This window comes from Pipistrellus hanaki, assembly GCF_964339955.1.
Source record: "Pipistrellus hanaki genome assembly, chromosome: 16".
NCBI classification, from domain to species: Eukaryota; Metazoa; Chordata; class Mammalia; order Chiroptera; family Vespertilionidae; genus Pipistrellus; species Pipistrellus hanaki.
The window spans coordinates 36,886,884-36,909,413 of NC_140518.1; the positions used below are offsets into that span (position 1 = coordinate 36,886,884).

At 45.9% G+C, this 22,530-nt stretch overlaps 1 protein-coding gene across 19 annotated transcripts in view; it reads right to left on the reverse strand.

Annotated features, from left to right (window-relative positions):
• MINK1 (misshapen like kinase 1) overlaps positions 1-18,461 on the reverse strand; it is a 64,508-nt gene extending 46,047 nt beyond the window's left edge. For 12 of the 19 annotated variants that reach the window (XM_084863191.1, XM_084863190.1, XM_084863185.1 and 9 more), the window contains exon 1: positions 18,188-18,456. In XM_084863191.1, coding sequence (XP_084719317.1) covers positions 18,188-18,244 — 57 coding nt within the window. In that variant the 5' untranslated portion in view covers positions 18,245-18,456. Of the gene's footprint in view, positions 1-18,187 lie in introns of all 19 variants that reach the window. The other 7 variants (XM_084863186.1, XM_084863195.1, XM_084863199.1 and 4 more) reach the window with 2 other exon arrangements.
• Between the last annotated feature and the right edge of the window lie 4,069 nt (positions 18,462-22,530).

Consider the following 22,530-nt stretch of genomic DNA (forward strand, 5'->3'; position numbering starts at 1 on the left):
ATAGTTTCTAAAAATAGTTTGGATTTATCTCCATTCTTTCAAAATAATCCATGAATATTTACTTAAAAGCAATGCACTAAGTTAGCTACTAAATGTGAATCCTTTAAAAAATAAAAATAAATTTATTGATTGATTTCAGAGAGAAAGAGGGAGAGAGAACCATCGATTTGTTGTTCCATTTATTTACGCATTCATTAGCTGCTTCTAGTATGTGCCCTGATTGGAGATCAAACCTGCAACCTTGGCATATCAGAACGATGCTCTAACCAACTGAACTACCTGGCCAGGGCTTGGAATCCTTTTTTTTTTTTAAATATATATTTTATTGATTTTTTTAAAGAGAGGAAGGGAGAGGGAGAGGGAGAGTTAGAAACATCGATGAGAGAGAAACATTGATCCGCTGCCTCACGCACACGCCCCACTGGGGATGCGCCCGCAACCAAGGTAAATGCCCTTGACTGGAAATCGAACCCAGGACCTTTCAGTCCGCTGGCCGAAGCTCTATCCGCTTAACCAAACCGGTTAGGGCGGAATCCTTTTTTGTCATGTGAATCAGCACCCCTAATTTATATATTTGGTATGTAGATGTTATTATAAAGTGGACTTCCTTGAAGCTAGGAACTCCTATATAGTTGGCAAAACCCAAATGGGAACATTAATAAGGACCAAAGACCGTAGGAAGCAACAGGGCAAGAAGAGATAAAGTGAAGGCTTCCTGGAGGAGAAAGGAGCTAAGTATTCTGAAAAGGAGGAAGAAGTGAGCAGAGAATGGGTTGGTGAGGACAGAAGGTGACTCCACCTCTTGAGTACAATTTACAGGAAGATTCAAAATTTTAAGAGGAAAACACAAGGACAGATTTTTATTTATTTATTTATTTATTTATTTATTTATTAGCAAAAAGGAAGCCAGGAGTATAGTAAAAATGGAACGGTATTAAATAATTAGTGTTTAAACTTCACCAAGGATCAGAAGGCCTGGGTACTCGTTCTAATTCTTTCATGTAATTCAGGCAAATCAGCAAATTTAACCTCTCAGAGTTTCTTTTCCTGACCTACCCAAACTCATTTCACAAGAATTCATAGATGTAAACATTTTGAAATCCATAAAATGCAACAAATCTGCATAGTTATTGTGAAGAGACTGCCTCCCATAGAGCAAGGAAAAACTGAGTCAAACCTAACTGTTCATCAATGATAAATGGATAGAGATGTGATACATCTATAATGGAATAAATACCACACTTAGTCATAAAAAAGATAAAATATTGCCATTTGCAACAACATGGGTGGGTCTTGAGGTTATGCTAAACAAAATAAGTCAGATAGAAAACAAAAACAAAAACCATATGTTTTCACCCATATCTGGAATATTAAAAAAAGGAAACAAAAAACCAAAACAAACTCAGAGATATAGACAATACATTGGTGGTTACAGCGGGGAAGGAGGGTTAAATGGAAAAAGGGGATAAAATATTACGGTGTTACATGGAAACTAGACTTTTGGTGGTGAGCATGCTATAGTGAATACAGTTTTCAAGTTATAATGTCATACACCACCTAAAACCTATATAATGTTATTAACCAATGTTACCCCCAAATAAAAAAATTTCACATACTAAAAAAAAAATAAAAAGGAAAAAGGTCATTTAGTAATAAGCATGTTGGTGTTACTAGGATTTAGAGTGAAGAAGTGGCAACTAAGCAGAAAAGAAATAAGATAAAAGAGTAGAATTGAGAGGAGGGCAGGTGAACGAGAAGGGAGAGAAAAAGATCTTTGACCTTGGAGGTAGGGCTAAAAGGGGCAGGGAGGGGGAGTCCCTGGGAAGCAGACATTAGGGAAGGCAAGAAAGGGCAGAGTATGGAAGCAGGAGGCAGGCAGGGAAAAGGACATCAAGCTCATTCAAGCTGGCAGACACCAAGCTCACGGAAGAGGATAACAAAAATAGGGGCTGGATAACAAGGCTTCTCACTGCTGGTTTTCAATTGGAGCACAAACAAATCATTCTACCTCATTGCCAACTTCCTCCTGGGGGATCAGGGTCCACAAATCCAAGGCAAACGACTGGGGAAGCTTTACCACCAAGAAAACCCATGACTTGTCTTGCCCCTGTATGCTTCTAATTCCAGATGGGAGGCCAACCAGCTGCCACGAGAGAAAGAAGGCTACGAAAGACAGGAGGACTATGAAAAGAGAACCTGGACGGAATGGCAGTCTGAGCAGATAAAGGGTGGGGCCGGCAGGAGGGGAATGGAGAACTGTCAGAATCAGACTTAGAAAGGAAAACCAGGGTTAGTCTCCAAAGGGTGGAGACCAGATATTCTCTGGCTCTGCCAAGGACTAACTCAGAATAAATTATAGCCCAAAGGATGTAGGTGAGACAGGAGGAACTTCCTGACCAACAGGATGGAGCAAATATGCTCACACAATTTTTAAACAGGCCCATCTCTCCTCTTTCTCCTCAGAAAACCTCCCTGCCTGCGTTCATATCAACCCTAGGGCACAGGACACCAGTTCAAATATCGAGTGCCGCCTAGACAGGAGAGTGTGGCAATGAAAATAGAAATGGGGTTTACAGGAAGCAGAAATTAAGAACATGATGACACAATTACACAAATCCAACTATAATAGACTATGAAGAAAAAAGTACAAAACACTAATAGAAAGATGAAAGGGAGGTCATGATGGGGGAGGTGAGCCAGGAGAGGCATGCTGGTGAAGTGATATTTAAGCTAAGACCAAAGGATAAAGAGTTAAGCTAGCAAAGGTCGGACAGTTGGAAAGGTCTAAGGATCTGAGGTTGGAAAAGTCTTAAATCTCCAGGCAAGGCCTTGTGATGAGCCCAGAGGCCCTAGCCACCCACCCAGGAATCTGTGCCTTTTGCCAAAGTCCTTTATACATTTTTGTGCGAATGTCGAGTCTTACACACCAGAACAAAGCAATGTATTCCCATCAGAATGTTCCCAAGGGTGAGGCACAGGTCCCACCCCCACCCCCAGGCTCAGTGCTTCCTCTGGGTGGGTCCAGAGAACCCTGACACAAAAGTGTAAGCAGGGCCAGACTGATTGCCTAGCCATTGCAGGAAATTCCTGACTCAGGGGGCAGGACAAACAGGAGTTTCAGGTTCAGGTATTAGAGTTTAAAGTTGTTCTTTCTTCCAATGAAGCTGGAAGACTTTCAGGAGATGGTAGAAGGCTCTAGGGCAGAGAAAGGGAGGTGAGACTCATGGAATTCTATGCCCACACCTGGGGGCTCAGTGACTCACCCACCCACAGCAATTAAGATAGAACTCAATAGACTGGGTGGTTTTCTCTTTCCCAAACAAAACTCAGGAGAGGAATATTACAGAACCACAGGAGACACCCTTTCTGGGTGCATTATTTCATAAGAGAAATCAGGCAGCTACCACCTATCTAATGAGCCCTTACCAGACCTATACTTGTATTTAACCCTAGCAACAGCTCTATTGGGTGGCTCTTGTTGTCCTCATTTGACAAGTGATGAAAATGAGGCATGGGGTAGTAATGACTTTGTCACAGGTCACACGTTAAGTGATAGGACTGGGATTTGAATGAAAGCCTGTCTACAAGGGCTGCTATGCTTTTGGGGAGAGGGATGATGGGGAAGGTCCTACCTTTCTGGCCCCTCCCTATCTTTAAAACCCAAGTATTATAGAAATTCCCTTTCTTAGGGTCAATCCTCACCTAGCCTGACTGCTCTCCACTCAGCACTAAGAGACTCAGGAAACAGTCTCCAGAGTGCACATATTCTGAGATTCATACTTCAAACAGTCCTTTAGATCTTTTTCTTATGTCCTTCCCAGAGGCCCAACCACATTCCCCAACTTTATCCCCACCCTGAGATCTTTCTTTAAAAAAATATTTTTTTTTTATTGATTTCAGAGAGGAAGAGAGAGGAAGAGAGAGAAACATCAATGATGAGAGAGAATCACTGATCGGCTGCTTCCTGCATGCCCCCTTACTGGGAACCGAGACTGCAACCCAGGCATGTGCTCTTGACCGAAATCAAGCTCGGGATCCTTCAGTTTGCAGGCTGACCCTCTATCACCCAGCCAAACTGGCTAGAGTCACCCTGAGATCTTTACACAGTCGGTGCTGCTGTTTCCCAGACCAGCTCACACATCATCCCCAGTTACCCAACTCTGGCCAACCTCCTCCAACTTTCTCAGCTCCTCCTTTGCCCAGCTTCACACACACAATCACCACCACCCAGGAGTTCCCTTTCCTTACTTATACTACATTGCAAGTCATGCATCGGACATTCAGATGTTTAAGTCAATGTTGTGAACATAGCAAGCATTCAAAGATTTTTAGGACGGAAGGAAGGAAAGAAGGCAAGAGTGGACTCCTGGGTCTAGAAAAACCTTAAGTTTCATCTGGTCCAGTAGCTCTGGAAGGAAAATGCATCCGATTACCTGGAACAACACACACCCGGCCCCACCCTGAATGACTGAATCACACCTCCGAGGGCGGGGCCTGAGTATGTGTAGGTTAAAAAGTACCCCCATGATTCTGATTCAGCCTGTGACTAAAAGCCACCGTTCTCATCCCCTTCTCTTGCTACTGAGGAAACCAGAGATGGGACTGAAGCTGGAATCAGGACTCCCAGCTTCTAATGCCAGGCTCACTCCAAGTATCACATTGCCTAAGCTCCAACAGCCTCTACTGTCAGCAGGCCTCCAGCTAGGAGCTCTCTGGAGACTGTCAATTTTACCCAGTCTGGGGAACTTAGGAGGACAGGGCAGGGGGTCTGGGAAGTATCTGGGCATTCATCATTGACTTGTGAAACACACCTCATCTCTGCAGAATGACCTTGAACCCTAGGCTGGCCAAACACATGGGAGCCCTTTGTTTCTGGTAGGGACTGAGCAATACAGCAGAATTGTTAAGAACAAGAGTATTGGAAGTCAGACCTAACTAGCTCTGAGACCTGACCTACTGTGGGTACCTTAAAAATGTAAGATGGGCCCAGCAGGTGTGGCTCAGTGGTTGAGCATCGGCCTATGAACCAGAAGGTCAGGGTTCAATTCCCGGTCAGGCACATCCCCAGTGTAGAGCGTATAGGAGGCAGCCAATCAATGAATCTCTCTCATCATTGATGTTTCTATATCTCTCCGTCCTCTCTGAAATCAATAAAAAAAGTATATTTGAGGGGGGGAGGGGATGTAAGATGGGCCCAGCTGGAGTGGCTCAGTGGATTCAGTGTTGTCCCATGCACCAAGAGGTGACAGTTCAATTCCCAGTCAGGGCACATGCCCAGTTGTGGACTCAATCCCTGGAGAGGGCGTGCAGGAGGCAGCAGATGGATGTTTCTCTCGTCAATGTTTCTATCTGTCTCTCCCTCTCCCTTCCTCTAATAAATCAATAAAATTACTTTAAAAAAAAAAAAAAGTCCCATGATTGCTCTGCTTTAAACACAGGCACTTAAATCACTTTTTACTTTTATTAGTGATGGTGATGATAACCATATGCAGTCAGTGAGTAATACCATACTGTAGGATAACACATACAAAATTCAGTGTTTCGCCAAAGCCGATTTGGCTCAATGGTGGAGCGTCAGTCTGTGGACTGAAAGGTCCCAGGTTCGATTCCGGTCAAGGGCATGTATTATTACATTGGTTGCGGGCACATCCCCGGTAGGGGGTGTGCAAGAGGCAGCTGGTAGATGTTTCTCTCTCATCAACGTTTCTAGCTCTCTATCTCTCTCCCTTCTTCTCTGTAAAAAATCAATAAAATATATTTAAAAAAGAAGAAAAAAAACCACAAAACAAAATTCTGTGTTTCTAGGAGTGAGTGAGTGGAACATTTCTTCATTCAAACTTTGAGTACCAGGTTAGGTAAAACAGTCCAAGGAAAACAACCTCAATTCACATACACAATCACCACCTCATAAATACACCTTTGCTTACATATACTACACTGCAAATCACACATCTGGTATTCAGATGTTAAAGTCAGTGTTGTGAATAGAGTGCCCCACAGAGTAGGTACTCAAAGGACTTTTAGGCACAATCTAAGAGAAAAGCAGGCTTGAGGTTCAGTGAGAGAGATTGTGGCATGAAGGGCCATTCGGGATTGGGCAGACCTGGAGAAGAAAACACTATGAGTGTGTAACCTCCTCCTGTTGTGCACAGAAGTCAGGAAAAAAGACTACGAGTTCTTAAACTCTTCCTCAGTCCTTGGAATCCAACACAAGACCTGGTGATCTAGGGACACAGCCCTAAACAGTGGGCCCTAAGCTCTCACCCCCAACCTCTGTGGCCTGGATTTTGACCTGTAAGGCAGGCTTCTCTACAACATGGGCTCTCCTGCCTTCCTCTCTTCCTGGGTGACTTGAGAGCTAAGCCTTTCTCTCCTTCCTTTTTTTCTCTTTCCCCATGAAGGTCAAGGAAAAAACTGTAAATAGTGTGGACAAAGGAACATGAGGAGGCCAGGCAGGCCATTGAATTGGTCTAAGAAATCTAACTCAATTCTAGGTCATGCTTTGGGTCTGTCCAGCAATGTAGACACCACAGAGAGATACAGAGCCTGACCCAGCTCCAAACTGCAGGTTTGAAGGCCCAGAAGGAAACATTAAAGGAGCCTAAAAAGCTACCCATGGTTTCCCCAAAACATATTTAGCTGTAACCTTCTTCTTCTTTCCACAAGAATTTAGTTCTTTTCCATGGCTCATAATCCCACAAACTCATACTACCTGATATTAAAAACCTCCTTCCTGTAATTGATGTCACCCACATGTAAGCTTTCACAACCTAGAACAGTTCCTAAAAAATACATGTATACATGCTTGTGGAATAAAGCTTCCAGCCAGAAATATCCCACTCGGAGAACCAATCGAGTTCTGCTCTCCTAAATTAGATTAGGAGATACGTAGCAAGAAGTGAATGGACAGCTTCGTCAACTTGTCCCCATCAGCAGATCTACTCCCAGCCACTCACCCACACCCAATGGTCTTTTTCTCCAAAGAATCCACTAGGCAAGTTGCCTTCTACATCTGGTTACTTTTCTGAACTTTGACTGATGACACCTCTGTATTCAAGGTGACCAGAAAGATGAGACAATGGTGCTTTCCATCTCAAACACTGTGCGTGCACACCCCTATCTCTGCCTCATACTGCTTAGGCTTTGGGATTGCCCTGTTTGATTGAGTTTTTTTGAAAACTCTTTCCTGAGCCACTTAAAATGAAAGACCAAGAACTATATGCTTCAGCCACTTTCTTACAAATGTGCCTTGGAAGAAAGTGGGTGTGTGGTGAAAAGAGAACATGAAAACCTTCTTCCTGACAGACTGGCTTGGAGCAGGCCCATTTTACCTCCTGAGGTGTGCTCGCGGACAAATAAAAGCTGTTAGAAGAGATCTATGCCCTGCAGAAAAGTACTGCAAAGCCTACGTTCCTCTCCCCACACCAAAAGAAGTAAAAGGTCACTTAGGAACTACTTTCCAATTTCATGAGAGAAAGCCATCTAGTACTCCACCTAGCCTTTCCCTCATTCATAACAGGTTCACAACAGGCACTATTGGAAATTTAGGTGGAAAAAAAACATAATTTTTCAATATGCTGTCCAGACATTGTAGGGTGGTTAACATCTCTGATCCCCAAATATTAAATTCTGTTAGTGTTTCCAAGACACGTGACAATTAAACCTCCCCTCCCCCCCATTTCTAAACACCCCCTGGAAGGCAATGTACTGAATGACCTGTATTGTTTTCTGTTGCAGTGCCAAGCACATATAAGGCATGCTTTGGTGCTTGTAGACTGAATCTAGTGGGAAAGGACAAGTCACAGGAATGTTTAAATCCCTATCTCTTACCACGCAAATAATTACTGAACCCCTACTATGTGCTCAGCCTTTTTGTAAGCACTGTGAGAACTCAATGGAAAACACAGATCTTAGCCCCTATAGCTAAGGAAGTGATAGGGGGAAAAACACCTATAAAATATTATTCAATATGAAGTAATATACAACCAAATGCTAAATTGTAAGGTCTGTGAGAAGATGGAGAACACAAGCAGTGAGGACTAGCATAGTCAGGAGAGTCTTTGTGGAAAAAGCAGTTGAGGTCACTCTTTTTTTTTCTTTTTTTTTTTTTTAATATATTTTATTGATATTTTACAGAGAGGAGGAAGGGAAAGAGATAGAGAGCTAGAAACGTCAATGAGAGAGAAACATCGACCAGCTGCCTCTTGTACACCCCCTATTTGGGATGTGCCCGCAACCAATGTACATGCCCTTGACCGGAATCGAACCTGGGACCTTTCAGTCCGCAGACCGACGCTCTACCACTGAGCCAAACCGGTTTCGGAGAGTTGAAGTAACTCTTGATGGCGGTGGAAGTTTCTTCACTCAGCCCCTCCTGATCCTCAATCTGTGCCTGCAAGCACCGCTGTACATAGAAAACTCCCCAGCACTGCAAGCCCTTCAGATCACTGCCTCAAATGGTTCTTGGGAGAAGAAGAGGTTGTGAGGAATTTCCCAGTTCTCCTTCAGAAGACCAGCTAACGGCAGGCCTTCTTTAAGAAGGCGTTCTCTTCCTAAAGGCAAGGCAGGGTGCATTCCCTGCCATGTGCACTGACTCAGTCAGACTCAGAGTGGAGGGGGTTCCCGGCTGTGATTACAGAAGCTCTCCAAGTCACCTTCGGCCTTGTGAGGTTCTCCTGCTGTGGGGACATGCACTTCCTAGATGAGTCTGAGGTCCTAACTACCTCCTCTGTCAGAGGTTTTCTGCCTCCTCCCTTACCAACCATCACCACGTTTCTTAGGCAGAGAGCCCATTTCCTCTATTCATCTCTCTCCAGCCACTAAGGCTCCTCCCACAGGCTGTGCCATCAAACATTTCTCAGTCCATCCCACTGTCTTCTCCTCTGCCACCCCAGGTCCTGAAGCTGCTCCTGGAGCACGGCTCCCCCAAGAAGCCCAAGACAGTGGCTCCTCACCCCTGTTTCTTTTCAAAAATGCAAAATCGGTAACACTCCTCCTCCACACCCCACTCACCCTTTACTTGTACACAATGTAAACTGAGAGTATCATCTATTTATATACATCTAATGTCAGGAAGACTCCCACTGCCCACAGACCACAACAACCAGGCCCACTTGTACTTATTTCTGTGAGACTTACCAACCTTCCAATCCGAGCTACCACTTAGGTTAATGACATTTAGTAATACACACACTATTATACATGAGGAGATGACTACGTTAATTAGCTTGACTGTAGCAACCATTTCGCTATGTATATCAAAATATCATGTTGCAGCCCTGGCTGGTGAGCTCAATGGTTAGAGCGTCAGCCCACACACCAAAAGGTCACAGGGTTGATTCCAGGGTCAAAGGTACGTACTTAGGTTGCAGGTTCAATCTTCAGCCACGGTCAGGGTGTGTGCAACCAATCGATCGATGTTTGTTCCTCCCTCCCATCATCCCTCCCACTCTCTTTAAAAATCAATGGTAAAAATATTCTCAGGCGAGGATTAACAAAAACAAACAAACAAACAAACAAAAAAAAACACATCATGTTGTATACCCTAAATATATACAATTTTTCTTTTAAGAAAGTAAAACATCTAATATGCCCTTCTCCCTCATTGGCCCTTTCTAGGCAACAAGCACATTCCCTCATCCACCCTCTGCAAAGCAACATGTGAGTCCACAAACCCAGACTCAGAGTTTCTCCCCCTAAATAAAAATGAGGGTCATATGAGTCATATGCCCTTACCCTTTGAAACAAATAAACTTCCCCCCACCCCCAAATAGTAAGGCTCAGAAGAAATCCTTTTGAAAATTCCACCCCATTCCTGGCTGGTTTGGCTCAGTGGATAGAGCGTCGCTCTGCGGACTGAAGGGTCCTGTGTTCAATTCCCGTCAAGGGCACATGCCCCGGTTTATGGGCTTGGTCCTCAGTAGAGGGACGTGCAGGAGGTGGCCAATCAATGATCCTCTCTCATCATTGATGTTTTTGTCTCTCTCTCCCTCTCTGAAATAAAAATAAATAAAAAGCATTTAAAATAATAAGGCCCCAAGCCCTTGATTTTTGACCAAATATTCTACCCTAAGAGCAGCACCATTCCAGGGTCTCCCATTTCTGGTCATCACCAAACTCCACCTGCCGGTTCACTTCTATCTACTCCTTTTATGGCCATACCAGCTTGGTCTTCTTATATGTGATTTATTTCTCTCTCAATCTAACCAACCAAATATTTCTGTCACATAAAAAGTAAAGGCAATTCTTACTATATGTTTTCATGTCATACTAAAGTTTTTTCCTACAGTCCTTATCATCATTCGCAATTGTATGTATATGTATTATATATGAATATTTTTTTAACTAGAGGCCCAGTGCATGAATTTGTGCACAGTAGAGGCCCTCTGCCTGGCCAGTAATCAGGACCGATAGGGGCTGTCTTGCCCAGTTCCAATAGGGGCAGATGGGAGCTGGCCGGCTGGGGAGGGACCACAGGAGGGTTCAAGGCCGTGTCAGGCCCATCTCGCTCAATCCCCATCAGCCGGACTCCAGCAGCAAACTAATCTACCAGTAGGAGCATCTGTCCCCAGGTGGTCAGTGCATGTCATAGCAATTGGTCAAACGGTTGACAAATCAGCCCACCGATTGATTGGTCAAACACTTAGCATATTAGGCTTTTATATATAGCAGTGTTTTTCAACCTTTTTTGGGCAAAGGCACACTTGTTTCATGAAAAAAAATCACGAGGCACACCACCATTAGAAAATGTTAAAAAATTTAACTCTGTGCCTATATTGACTATATATAAAGTAATTCTCTTGAATAGGAATCAAATAAACACAAAGAAAGTATTTTATAATTACTTTATTATGAAATATTAAGTAAACAAAATAGTGAAAAATTATAAAATTCTTGTCTTGTCTGCACCTACGGCACACCAGGCAACATCTCGCGGCACACTAGTGTGCCGCGGAACAGCGGTTGAAAAACGCTGATATATAGAGATAGATATGTTTTTATTGATTTTAAAGAGAGAGGAATGAAGAGGGACAGAGAAAGAAACATCAATCAAAGAGAGAAACATGGATCTGTTGCCTTCTGCATGCCCACTATTGGGGATCAAGCCTGCAACCTGGGCATGTGCCCTGACCAGGAATCAAATCAGAGGTCTCAGTGAATGGGACAACACTCAACCAACTGAGCCACACCAGGCAGGGCTCATTCATTGATTATTTTATTAATGTCTCTCCTACTACCTACACTGTAGGAAAACCAATGATTGTTTTGTCACATCCTCTGTGCCTAGTCTGAGATCTTTCCTCAAGACAGGATAGGAAATCCTTCCCACAGTTAGCAAGTACATCCTCAGTCTGTCTGGCCACTGGACAAAATCTCCAGAGGCTCCTTGAGTCACCACAATTCCATCCCTTTCTTCTTTCCTTCCTCTACCATTCCCTACCCTTATAAAGCACCTCAAGTATTTGTCAATTTCTCTGGAGAAACTTCCTGTAGATAGGAAAATCCCAGATTCAAGTCAAGGACTGGTTGGTTGGGAAAAGAATGGCAGGAAGAACAGGAGAGAGGAGACAATGAATGTTGGCTGTGGACAGGGTCTAATTCTTCTACCAAGTGATGTTTTTGTGTCTTTCTGTATTCTGTGGGCATTCATGAAATGCTTTGAGAGTTGACTTATTAACCTGATTACTTTTGTTCTATTTCTTAAACCTAGGAAAGAAAAGATTAAGGGAGTTGGAGGGTATAAAATGCTTGTTGAGGAAGGGAAAAGACTATATTTCAAGATGACTGAGGATAACAAAAAATGAGTATAATTCATGGAAAACAAACTTAACAAGAAATTCCTCCAAGGTTCTTAGGCTTTGAGGAAAGCAATAACAGATCAGAAAAGGGTAGCCTGAACTTGCAAAGGCATTTCTTTTTAAATTTTTATTTATTAATTTATTTTTATTTTTATTTTTTTTAGAGAGAGGAAGGGAAGGAGAGGGAAAAACATCAATCTGTTGTTCCACCTACCCATGCATTCATTGGTTGATTCTTATATGTTCCTCAACCGTGGATCAAACCCAAAACCTTGGCATATTGAGCTGATGCTCTAACCAACTGAGCTACCTGGCCAGGGCACAAAGGCATGTCTTAAGTGGATGCTCCTAGAGTTCTTATTAAATAGCTTTGTACAGTACTGAGTACAATATCACATCATTCCCATGGTACCGAGAACCTGATTCTCAATACAGCAGACTGACAATGATTGGTGACTGACTGATGCAAGAAAGGATATTATTAACTTTCTCTGGCACAACTTTGGAGACAGAATGATTAGTCAGACAGACTCTCAGATGGCTTCTGGAGATGCTCCTCAGTCCCAGAACCGTTTTATATTTCTGGGTTGAGAGGTTACCACATTCCTTATTTATGGAATAAGGTGCAAGCTTGTAACGAGTGGTTACACTTTCAACCATCTTGTCCCCAAAATGACAACTGAGGACACTCTTCCTATCCAAGCTGTGTGTTATCCTGTCTTTATTTTTTTTTTTTTAAATATATTTTATTGATATTTCACAGAGAGGAGGAAGGGAGAGAGATAGAGAGCTAGAAACGTCGATGAGAGAGAAACATCGACCAGCTGCCTCTTGCACACCCCCTACTGGGGATGTGCCCGCAACCAATGTACATGCCCTTGACCGGAATCGAACCTGGGACCTTTCAGTCCGCAGACCAATGCTCTACCACTGAGCCAAACCGGCTTCGGCTATCCTGTCTTTAAAAAAAAAAAAAAAAAGATTAGTATAGACGCTTCATGAATTTGCGAGTCATCCTTGCATAGGGGCCACGCTAACCTTCTCTGTATCATTCCAGTTTTAGTTTACATCATTTACGCTGCCGAAGCGAGCACTGGTTACCCCGTGTTAGGCACACAGTTCAAAGCTGCAGGGAAAGGAGGAGGCTAAGTCTGAAATCAGGATCCCACACAGCATAGTGTCAACCGAGCTCCTGGGGCAAGCTTGAGAGAGTGGATCCGCTGGCTCTCTTGCTAACCCTCCTACTACTATCTTAACTGTCAAAACCTCACTTTTGCAAAGGCCTTCCCCTCCATGATCACTAAGGACTATGGCTATCTGTCCTATCCCACAGCATCAAAGGTGGTGGTGTCTCTTCCTTCATTTGGGGGAATGGCTGAACATCCAGTTCCAGCAAAACTCTCCGCAATCTTCCTTCCCTCATTTTGCCAAATAGCATTTCGCTTCATTCCAAATGCCATGAGCTTCCCAAATAGCCCCACTCCCCGTTTACAGTTCTCTAAGAAAAAAGTCACTATTTAACACAGTTTCTCCTGCAGTAGGAGGTCAGTCTTCCCGTTCCCCTGCCTGAGGCATCTGTCATCAACATTTGGACAGCTAGCACATCGGAACACAGTAGCAGTCCCACGTTGCTCAGCAGCCTAGAAATGCATGCCCAGAATTGCCAGCTTTCCAAGTGGCGCTGGCTCTACAGTCTCATGAAGAGACAAGGAGGGGGAAGAGACTTCTCCAAAGAACAGACACAACAACACAAAATCATTGGGAAAGAACATCTCTGTCAGCACTACTACCTAGCAACAAGTCTCTCTTGACTGAGCTCCATATTATTTCAATACAACAACACTGTATTTAGCTCCATAATTTCAAGGAACACTGCAGTCTAAAACTTCCAGCTGGTCAGACAGTAAAGAGAAGCTGTTTGATTTATGAAGTGGGTTAACCAAAAGGAGCAATGCACAGGAAAGAGGCCAGCCTGGGGTCTGCTTCCTCCTTGTCCCATCCACTTCCACTGATACTTGCCCTCTGCGAGAAGCCATGAGTTCCAAGTCAGAAGACTCTTCTGGAATATAACCAAGCTTGGACACAAAAAAGGTTTGAAGCAAGAGGCCCAAACTTTCTCTTGAATGATCCTAACTTTGCTTCATGAGCATTGCTCAGATAGAAGTTTCCAGAACCCTCTTTTCCACCAGACAAGGTCTGATTTCAAAACAACTCAGAAAAGATATATTCTTAATTGTGTGCATACAAACAAGTGGCAGGAGGAAGCCTAATAAGCATGACATTTGTTGAATCCTTTCTCTAAGCAAGCATTGTGCGAAGAGTTTTCACTTATTATAACATGCATTTATTCAACAACCTTTTTAAAAATATATAGATTTTATTGATTTTTGTACAGAGAGGAAGGGAGAGAGATAGAAACATCAATGAGAGAGAGTCATCAATCAGCTGCCTCCTGCACACCCCCTACTGGGGATATGCCCGCAACCAAGGTACATGCCCTTGACCGGAATCGAACCCGGGGCCCTTCAGTCCCCAAGCAGACGCTCTATCCATTGAGCCAAACCGGTCCCGGCTCAACAACCTTTTTAAAAAATATATATTTTATTGATTTTTTACAGAGAGGAAGGGAGAGGGATAGAGAGCTAGAAACATCGATGAGAGAGAAACATCGACCAGCTGCTTCCTGCACACCCCACACTAAAGATGTGCCCGCAACCAAGGTACATGCCCTTGACGGGAATCAAACCCAGGACCCTTGAGTCCACAGGTGAACGTTCTATCCACTGAGCCAAACCGGTTTTGGCTCAACAACCTTTTGAGCCCCATTTTAAGCGCAAAACACTGCCATCGGCGCTCAGGGTGCAAAAATGAACAACAGTCACAGTCCTAGCTTTCACTGTATTTACATTTTAGTCAGGGTTGATGAAAATACATATGTCAGCTGGTGATATATACTACGAAGTAAAAATAAAGCAGATTAAGGGAATGTTATATAAAATTGTATGTAAATATTAAGCAGGGGAGGGAATGCTATTTTAGATACAGTTGCCCTAGAAGGCTTCTCTGATTGCCATTTGATAACAATTAACAACAATAAAAGCTAGTATATGGTCGCTATGTGCCAGGAGTTGGACTAAGTAGTTAGCATACAGTATTTCATTAACCCCCAGCAACTGAGTTCAGTACTAGTATACATTCCTCTCCTATACAAATGAGGAAGCAGAGCCTTAGAGAGGGTAAGGGCTTTACAGAATCTGTAGCAAGTAAGGGAAGGAGGAGGAGCAAAGCCAAGGTTTCAGTGAAAAAACCAGGACTTGAACTTAGGAATACAACCCCATACTACTGTGCTGATGGTGAAATGGAGCCTCAAAGAGGTCAATGGTGCCCGTGATCACAGTGGCAGGTCCACCTGGCTTCCCCACACATGACTAAGAGATCGGTGCAATTCAATCTTCCCCAATATCAGGCTATTACTCTCATCACCAGCTAAAAATCAAGCCTTATCTTGAAATAAGAGAAGAATGACAATTTGGCCTCTTTAAGACCAGCTACTACATGTTGAATATGTTCCTCTCCCACCTCCTCCCCAGGCCCCCAACACATGATGATGTAAAAAGAAACATCTTTTTTTTTTTTTTTTTTTTTTTTTTTTTAATATTATTAATTGCCGAAACTGGTTTGGCTCCGTGGATTGAGCATCGGCCTTCGGATTGAAAGGTCCCAGGTTTGATTCTGGTCTTGGTTGAGGGCACATCCCTTACTGGCAACTGATCAATGTTTCTCTCTCATAGATGTTTCTAACTCTCTAGCCCTCTCCCTTCCTCTCGGTAAAAATCAACAAAATATATTTTTAAAAATATTATTAATTTCAGAGAGGAAGGGAGAGGGTGAGAGAGATAGAAACATCAATGATGAGAGAGAATAATTGATCGGCTGCCTCCTGCACAGCCCACACTAGGGATCGAGCCTGAAAACCAGGCATGTGCCCTTGACTGGAATCGAACCTGGGGCCCTTCAGTCCACACAGGCTGACGCTCTATCCACTGAGCCAAATTCGCTAGGGCAATGGGAAACATGCTGTTAATTCTCTAGGTTACCCATTTCTCACTGGAAAACAGACAGGAACAGAGCAAGAGCTGACCGAGCTGGTGGCCCCACAGCGCCACAGCAGCTCTCTGAGGGGGAGTAGAGGGGACAGGCACTGAGAAAAGGTCAGCATCAAGGAGGAAACAGGCCCTTTCTAGCCCCATTTCAAAGAAAGCACAGCTCCCTCCCAACCCCTGGTGTAGCAGGGGGGTAGTGGGGGAGGGGTGCTTTATTAAGAAGCCTGAGGCAGGAAAGACAGAAGCACTTGGGAGCAGATCAGCGAGCGGCCTCTCTGGAAGGAGAGAGCAGAATACGGCAGGAGGCAACTGAGGAAGGAGGCTGAGGAAGGAGGCAAACACTGCTTCCAGCAGAAAAGTCCAGAAAGGAAATACCACATCCAAGGTCAAAGGGTGTTTGCAGAATTGCTGGAAATCCCAGGCTGAGGATCCAGGCCAAACTTTAGCAGAGGAGGCTAAAGGAAAACAGAAGCCCAAGCAGAGTCCCACAAGGTTTAAATCAAAGGTCATGGTTTGAACTCACCCCTTTTTTATTGTAATTTAGCCACCACAGCCACAGAACCTGTAGTTAATTAACTACTAAAGTGGGAAGGGAAGAAGGGAAAGTGGGGACGGGCCCCAGAGAGGAGCAAATCAAAGGGGAGCCTGAATTACCATCTTCTACCCTAACTGGCTGAACTTGAGAATCAAAGTTGAAACCGACCTTAAACATCTCCCTGCTGCTCAAGCCTTCAGACGCTCTCCCCACCCATACACACAACAGAAATCCGATGCTTCGTCTCTCCCTCCTCAGCAACTTATCACCTTATCTCCAGCAAGCCAGGTCTCCTAGCCCAACACTGCACCAAACAAATTATGACCTGAATGGCAAGAAAAATCTATGTCACCTAGAGAAACCCAATTAACAACACGACTCTGTTCTCTCCAATTCCCCTCTCCCCTCCAGTCGTATCCGGGGCACCTGTGTGGCTGACCGCCTTTTTCCTGATAAACTGGCCGTGTTCCCTGGCGAACTCCTAAGCCAGAAGACGATGTGAACGGCCTCCAGAGAAGCTAACCCAGAGACGGGAAAGCCTCCCCCCCCCCCCCCCCCACACACACACACACACATCTTGGCCTGATGGAAAGCTCGAAGGACAGGGGACAAAAACACCACCTGGGCCACAGTCTGGAGTGTTCACCTTGACATCACTAAATTGCCCCCTTAAGTCAGAGCTCCTTGTTGAAACAGAAAAGCACACAAGTGCTCCTGAAAAAGCTCCCATAGGAGAGCCATGCAAGCGCCCCGGGAGGAACAATAAATAGGTATTTCCAAGAAATGCCTGCTGCGGTCGTTTCTTCTCATCCCTTTTCCAATGAGCCTCCCCCCCCCCTCCCCCAACCCCATCCCTCAAGCAGCTCTTCCACATAACATACAGCATGGGCTTGGTGGGTGTACATGCAGAAACATCCTCTTCCCAACCCATGCCGGAGTTTCTGGAGAGAATGCACGCGTCCCCTCCTCCACCCGTGCACTTGTCTCTCTCCCGGCCCCACACTGCTGCAGAGTTGGTAATGTAATATTCAGGGACCCTGAGACCGGAAATGCCTGGTTCTAGACTGCTGCACTCGAAGCACCAGAGAAGGGCTAGGGAGAGCTGAATGGGGGCAGGATGAGGACGACGGTAGGCGGTGTGGGGTGGAGCTGGGAGGCTGAAAATGCCGACCACAGAGAGAGATGCAATTCAGGGGTGGCCGAGGAGGATAAAGGGTGAGGAGAGGGAGGCTTGTCCAGACAGTTGCAAAGTCAACATTCGAGAAACCCAGAAAAAGGAGGGGGAGGAAATCCTTGCCCTGAGTAAGGGCAAGGACTGAAAGGGGCTGGAGAGGCGGGGGAGGGCGGGCGGGCGGGCAGGGAGGGGCACCATCATAAGATCCTGCAGGTGATGGAGCGCAAGTTTAGAGAGGGACTGGAGGGTGACCATCCAACGCCTTGAAGGCAGAGAGCCCGGAGCCTTAGCGAAGGCAGAGGCGGCGGGGAAGTGTGGGGGCGGGGCCCCCCGGGGTGGGGACCGAACTGGTGGCTCCCCAGAATCTGCAGCAAGTGGAGAGAGAGAGAGAGGAGCAGAGGGCGGGGGGCCCAGCCCCGGGGGGCGCCCGGGAAAAGAGCGGGGGTCGCCGAGGGGGGACCGGGCCGGCTGCCGGAGAGGGCCTCCTCCGGGGAGCACGTGAGGCGAGCGGCCAGCCCGCTCCCCTGCGGCGGCGGGGACGGGAGCCCGGGCGGAGCTGGGGGGGCGGCGCGCTCACCCGCAGGGCGGACAGGTCGATGTCGTCCAGGCTGCGGGCGGGGGCTGGGTCGCCCATGGCCTCCGCGGCGGTGAACGGGAGCCCCGGCGCCGCTCACGCTCCCGCTCGGCTAGTCCGCTGCCGCCGTCGCCACTGCTCCCCCATCGGGGGATCCTGGGGGCGGACACCACCAGGGAAGGGGAGGGCCGGCGGGAGGACCGACCCACGGGCTGACAGGAGCCTGCGTCCGGGGAGCCTGCAACCCGAGCCGCCGCCTCTGCTGCGCAGGCGCGGAGCGGCGGCGCGCCGGGAGGGCGGACGGGAGAGAACGTGACGCGCGCGCGCCGGGCCCCCCTCCCCCTCGGCGCCCGCACCTGCGCGCACGCGCAGAAGAGGCGGCGGAAGGCGCCCGTGAGGACCGGGCGGCCGCGCGAGGCGGGCGTGAAAGCAGTGGGCGGCGGCCCGGGCGGCCGCGCACCCCCGGCTGCCGCGCGTGCGCACGCGTGTTTCCTTCCCTTCCCCTATTGGGTTTTTTTTTGCCCTCTCTCTCTCCCCCACTTTCTTCTTAGCTCTCCTTTGGACGCCTTTCCTTCCCCTTCTCCTTCCCCTCCTCTTCCGTGTGCTCAGCTGCCAATCAGGCCGCCCACCTCTCTCTCTGCAGAGGAAGCGGGAAGGACACAACCCCCTCTAGTACTAAGGGGGTTGTTATGGTAACTCCCCACGCGAGGGTTGGGTGGCCTCTAGGTAGGATGGGCTGTCCACCCACCCGATTGCCATGGCAACAGTGGAGCCTCTGTTGAGAGGGAGGGGCCTCTCGGTGAGAACTTGACTGGAGGAACCACAAGGGAGTTGGGGAGCACAGGGGGGTGGGACCGGGTGCCTCAGGAATGCCCTCTCTCCCCTCCCCTGGCTGGAGAGGGTTGGGGAGGAGGGGATCTCAGATCTCAAGATAGGCCCTCTTGCCGCAGACTGTAATTTCTGAACCTCTTGTTCGGCACAAAGGAACTGTTTCCACAGTTATGCCTTAACTGATCGCTGGAGCCACGCGTAGGGGAAAGCGTGGCAGGGAGAGGCAGAGGGGAAAAGGGAGAATCTTTTCAATCCCTTCACATCTTGCTCGGGTCACCCACCTTAGGTCCAGTCGTGCTGGCAGAGCACCCCCCCAAAGCTGCTAGCCTCACTGGAGGCCGGGTTAATTCCATGTAAAGAGCAAGGAGTCGCTGAAACCGGTTTGGCTCAGTGGTAGAGCGTCGGTCTGCGGACTGAGGGGTCCCAGGTTCGATTCTGGTCAGGGGCATGTACATTGGTTGCGGGCACATTCCCGGTAGGGGGTGTGCAAGAGGCAGCTGGTCGATGTTCCTCTCTCATCAACGTTTCTAGCTATCTCTCTCCCTTCCTCTCTGTAAAAAATCAATAAAATATATATATTTTTAAAAGAAGAGCAAGGAGTCATGTCCTGCCATTGACATGCTGTGTGACCTAGAGCAAGTCGCTTTGCTTCTCTGGACATTTCTTTCACTGTGATGTTGAGGGAGAAGGCTGATCCTCCAGTTCACTTCCAAAAACAACACTATCTCTGAAAGACCCCACCACCTGCCTTAATGTAAACACCGTTTGGGAGAGTTTGAATCCTGAGGAGCCCTTGGGAAGGGGCTAACACCCTCCTTTCTGAACCCTTGAGTACTTTCAGGTGCACATCCAGGCTTGCTCCTCTGCCCTCCTATTTAACTTGCCATTGTCTTTGTCCAAGCCACACACCTTACTTACCTCCCGTTACTCTTATCAGGCTCCTACTTGGTCTCCCTGTCCAACCCTTTTAAATCAATTCTCCAAATCCTTAGTGATTGTTCTAAAACTCAAATCTGGCGTCACTCTCCTATTTAAGACCCTTTACTGGCTCCCCACAGTCTTTTTTTTTTTTTAAATACATTTTTTTATTGACTTCAGAGAGAAGAAGGGAAAAGGAGAGATAGAAACATCAATGATAAGAAAATCGTGGTTGGCTGCTTCCTGCACACACACACACACACACACACACACACACACACACTATATACACACACCACATGGGGGTGGAGCTCTCAACCCCAGCATGTACCCTGACTGGGAATCAAACTATTATCTCCTGATTCATAGGTTCCTGCTCAACCACTGAGCCACACCAGCTGAGCACCCCCACCGTCTACTGAGTAAAATCTAAAGTTTGGCATCAAAGACCCTTCAAGATTCCGCCTGCTTCTCCTGCCTTGTTTTTCATTATTCCACCATTCAACTCTACATATTCTACAACCAGAGAATTCAGCAGACCCTGCTCCAGCCTTTGCACTGCTCCTGTCCGCCCTGGAGCATTCTAACCATGCCCACTGTCCTTTGTTTTGTGCTACATGCTTGTCCTAAACTTCCTCCACGAAGCCTTCCTTGACTAAGATTGAGTTTTTCCTGGCTTAAAACCATGGTAACATTTAACGCTTTGAATTGTAAATGCCTGTTGAATCATCTTAAAGGAGGAATTATGTCAGTTGTGTTCAGCACAGGGCCTGGCACCCACATTTAGAGGTTCAGGAACACATAAGTTTGACTGAAGCCCTCTGTTGTCTGGGAAGCACAGTGATAGATAGTAATTCAAGGTCAAGACCATTGGGTCATAGAAAAAAAAACGCATAGAATTTAAAGTTAGTGCTTTGAACAAGTCATTATCTGAGGCTCAATTCTATCATCTGTAAAATAGAGATAATAACAGGGTGGGTAATATAAAATAAAATGGTATGTAAAACACTTGGCATATACTAGGTCTTCAATAAACTTACTAATGTCTGACTCATAGGCAGTGTTTTATGAAGAGATATGGGATCATTGAATGAGCAAATTAAGATCACAGGGATAGGATAAATGGCCATTTAAACCTCAAGAGACAATCTGGGGGTTAGGAAAGGAGAGAAGGAAACAAAATTAGTCCAGTGCTGATAATTATATAAACCAGAATATGGATCCCCAGATATGTGAGGGCTCATTATCCCATTCCCTACTTTTAGATATACAGGGTTGGCAAAAGTAGGTTTATAATTGTATGTGAAACAGTTTATTCTTACATTAATTAATTATTATATTATTATTAACCTACTTTTGACCACTCCTGTATATACATAGGAAATGTGTCCTTAATAAAAACGTAAAGAGAGCCCTAGCTGGTTTGGCTCAATGAATAGAGCGTCTACCTGTGGACTGAAAGGTCCCAGGTTCAATTCTGGTTAAAGGCACATGCCTGGATTGCAGGTTCAATCCCCAGTAAGAGGCATGCAAGAGGCACATGGTCAATGATTATGTCTCATCATTGATGTTTCTATCTCTCCCTCACCCTTCCTCTCTGAAATCAATAAAAATATATTTAAAAAAAAAAAAAAAACTTAGAGACAATGAGGTGAATGGAGGAAGTCCTGGGTCAGGTATGACTAAAGTTAATGTATTAAAAATAAGACAAATTATAGTATCCCTGGGTGATAAATGAAACTTTTACACAGGCCCAGTGGACCTCAGTGTCTCCCACCCACCTTGGGAGGCTGAGTTTATTTTCTTCCACCTTGGCTAGAGCAACAATTTTCTTTGTATTTTTTAATATTAATTTTGAGGGAGACAGAGAGAGAGAAACATCAATTTGTTGTTCCACATATCTATCCACTCATCGGCTGCTTCCTGTATGTGCCCTAACCGGGGAGGAAACCCACAACCGTGGTGTGTGGGGATGATGCTCCAACCAAATGAGCTTCCTGGCCAGGGCGGAGCAGCAATTTTCAACTGGTGTGCCCTGGCACACTGGTGTGCTGCAAGAATTAAAACAGGCAGCACCTGACTATTTAGTCTGGGGCACTGACCTCTTTTTTTTTTTTTTTTTTTTTTTTTTTAATCTTTATTGTTGAAAGTACTACAAATATTCCTTTCCCCCCACCACTGACCTCTTCTAGCCTGCCCCCAATCCCGCCCCAGGTCTTCACCACCCTATAGAGCACTGACCTCTTTCCTAGATAGTAAAAAAAAAAAAAAAAAAGACAGCCAATAGAACAATAGCTGTCTGGTGTAAATGAATAAAAATTATACCTTGGTGAGGATGTGGAGAAAAAAGACCCCTTGTGCACTGCTGTTGGGAGTGCAGACTAGTGAGCAGCCACTGTGGAGGAAATAGTATGGAGTTTCCTCAAAAAATGAAAAGTGGAACTGCCATTTGACCCAGTAATCCCACTTCTAGGAATGTAGTCCAAGGAAACAGAAACACCAATCAGAAAGGGCATATGCACCCCTGTGTTCACAGCAGCACAATTTTACAATAGCTAAGATTTGGAAACAGCCTAAGTGCCCATCAGCAGATGAGT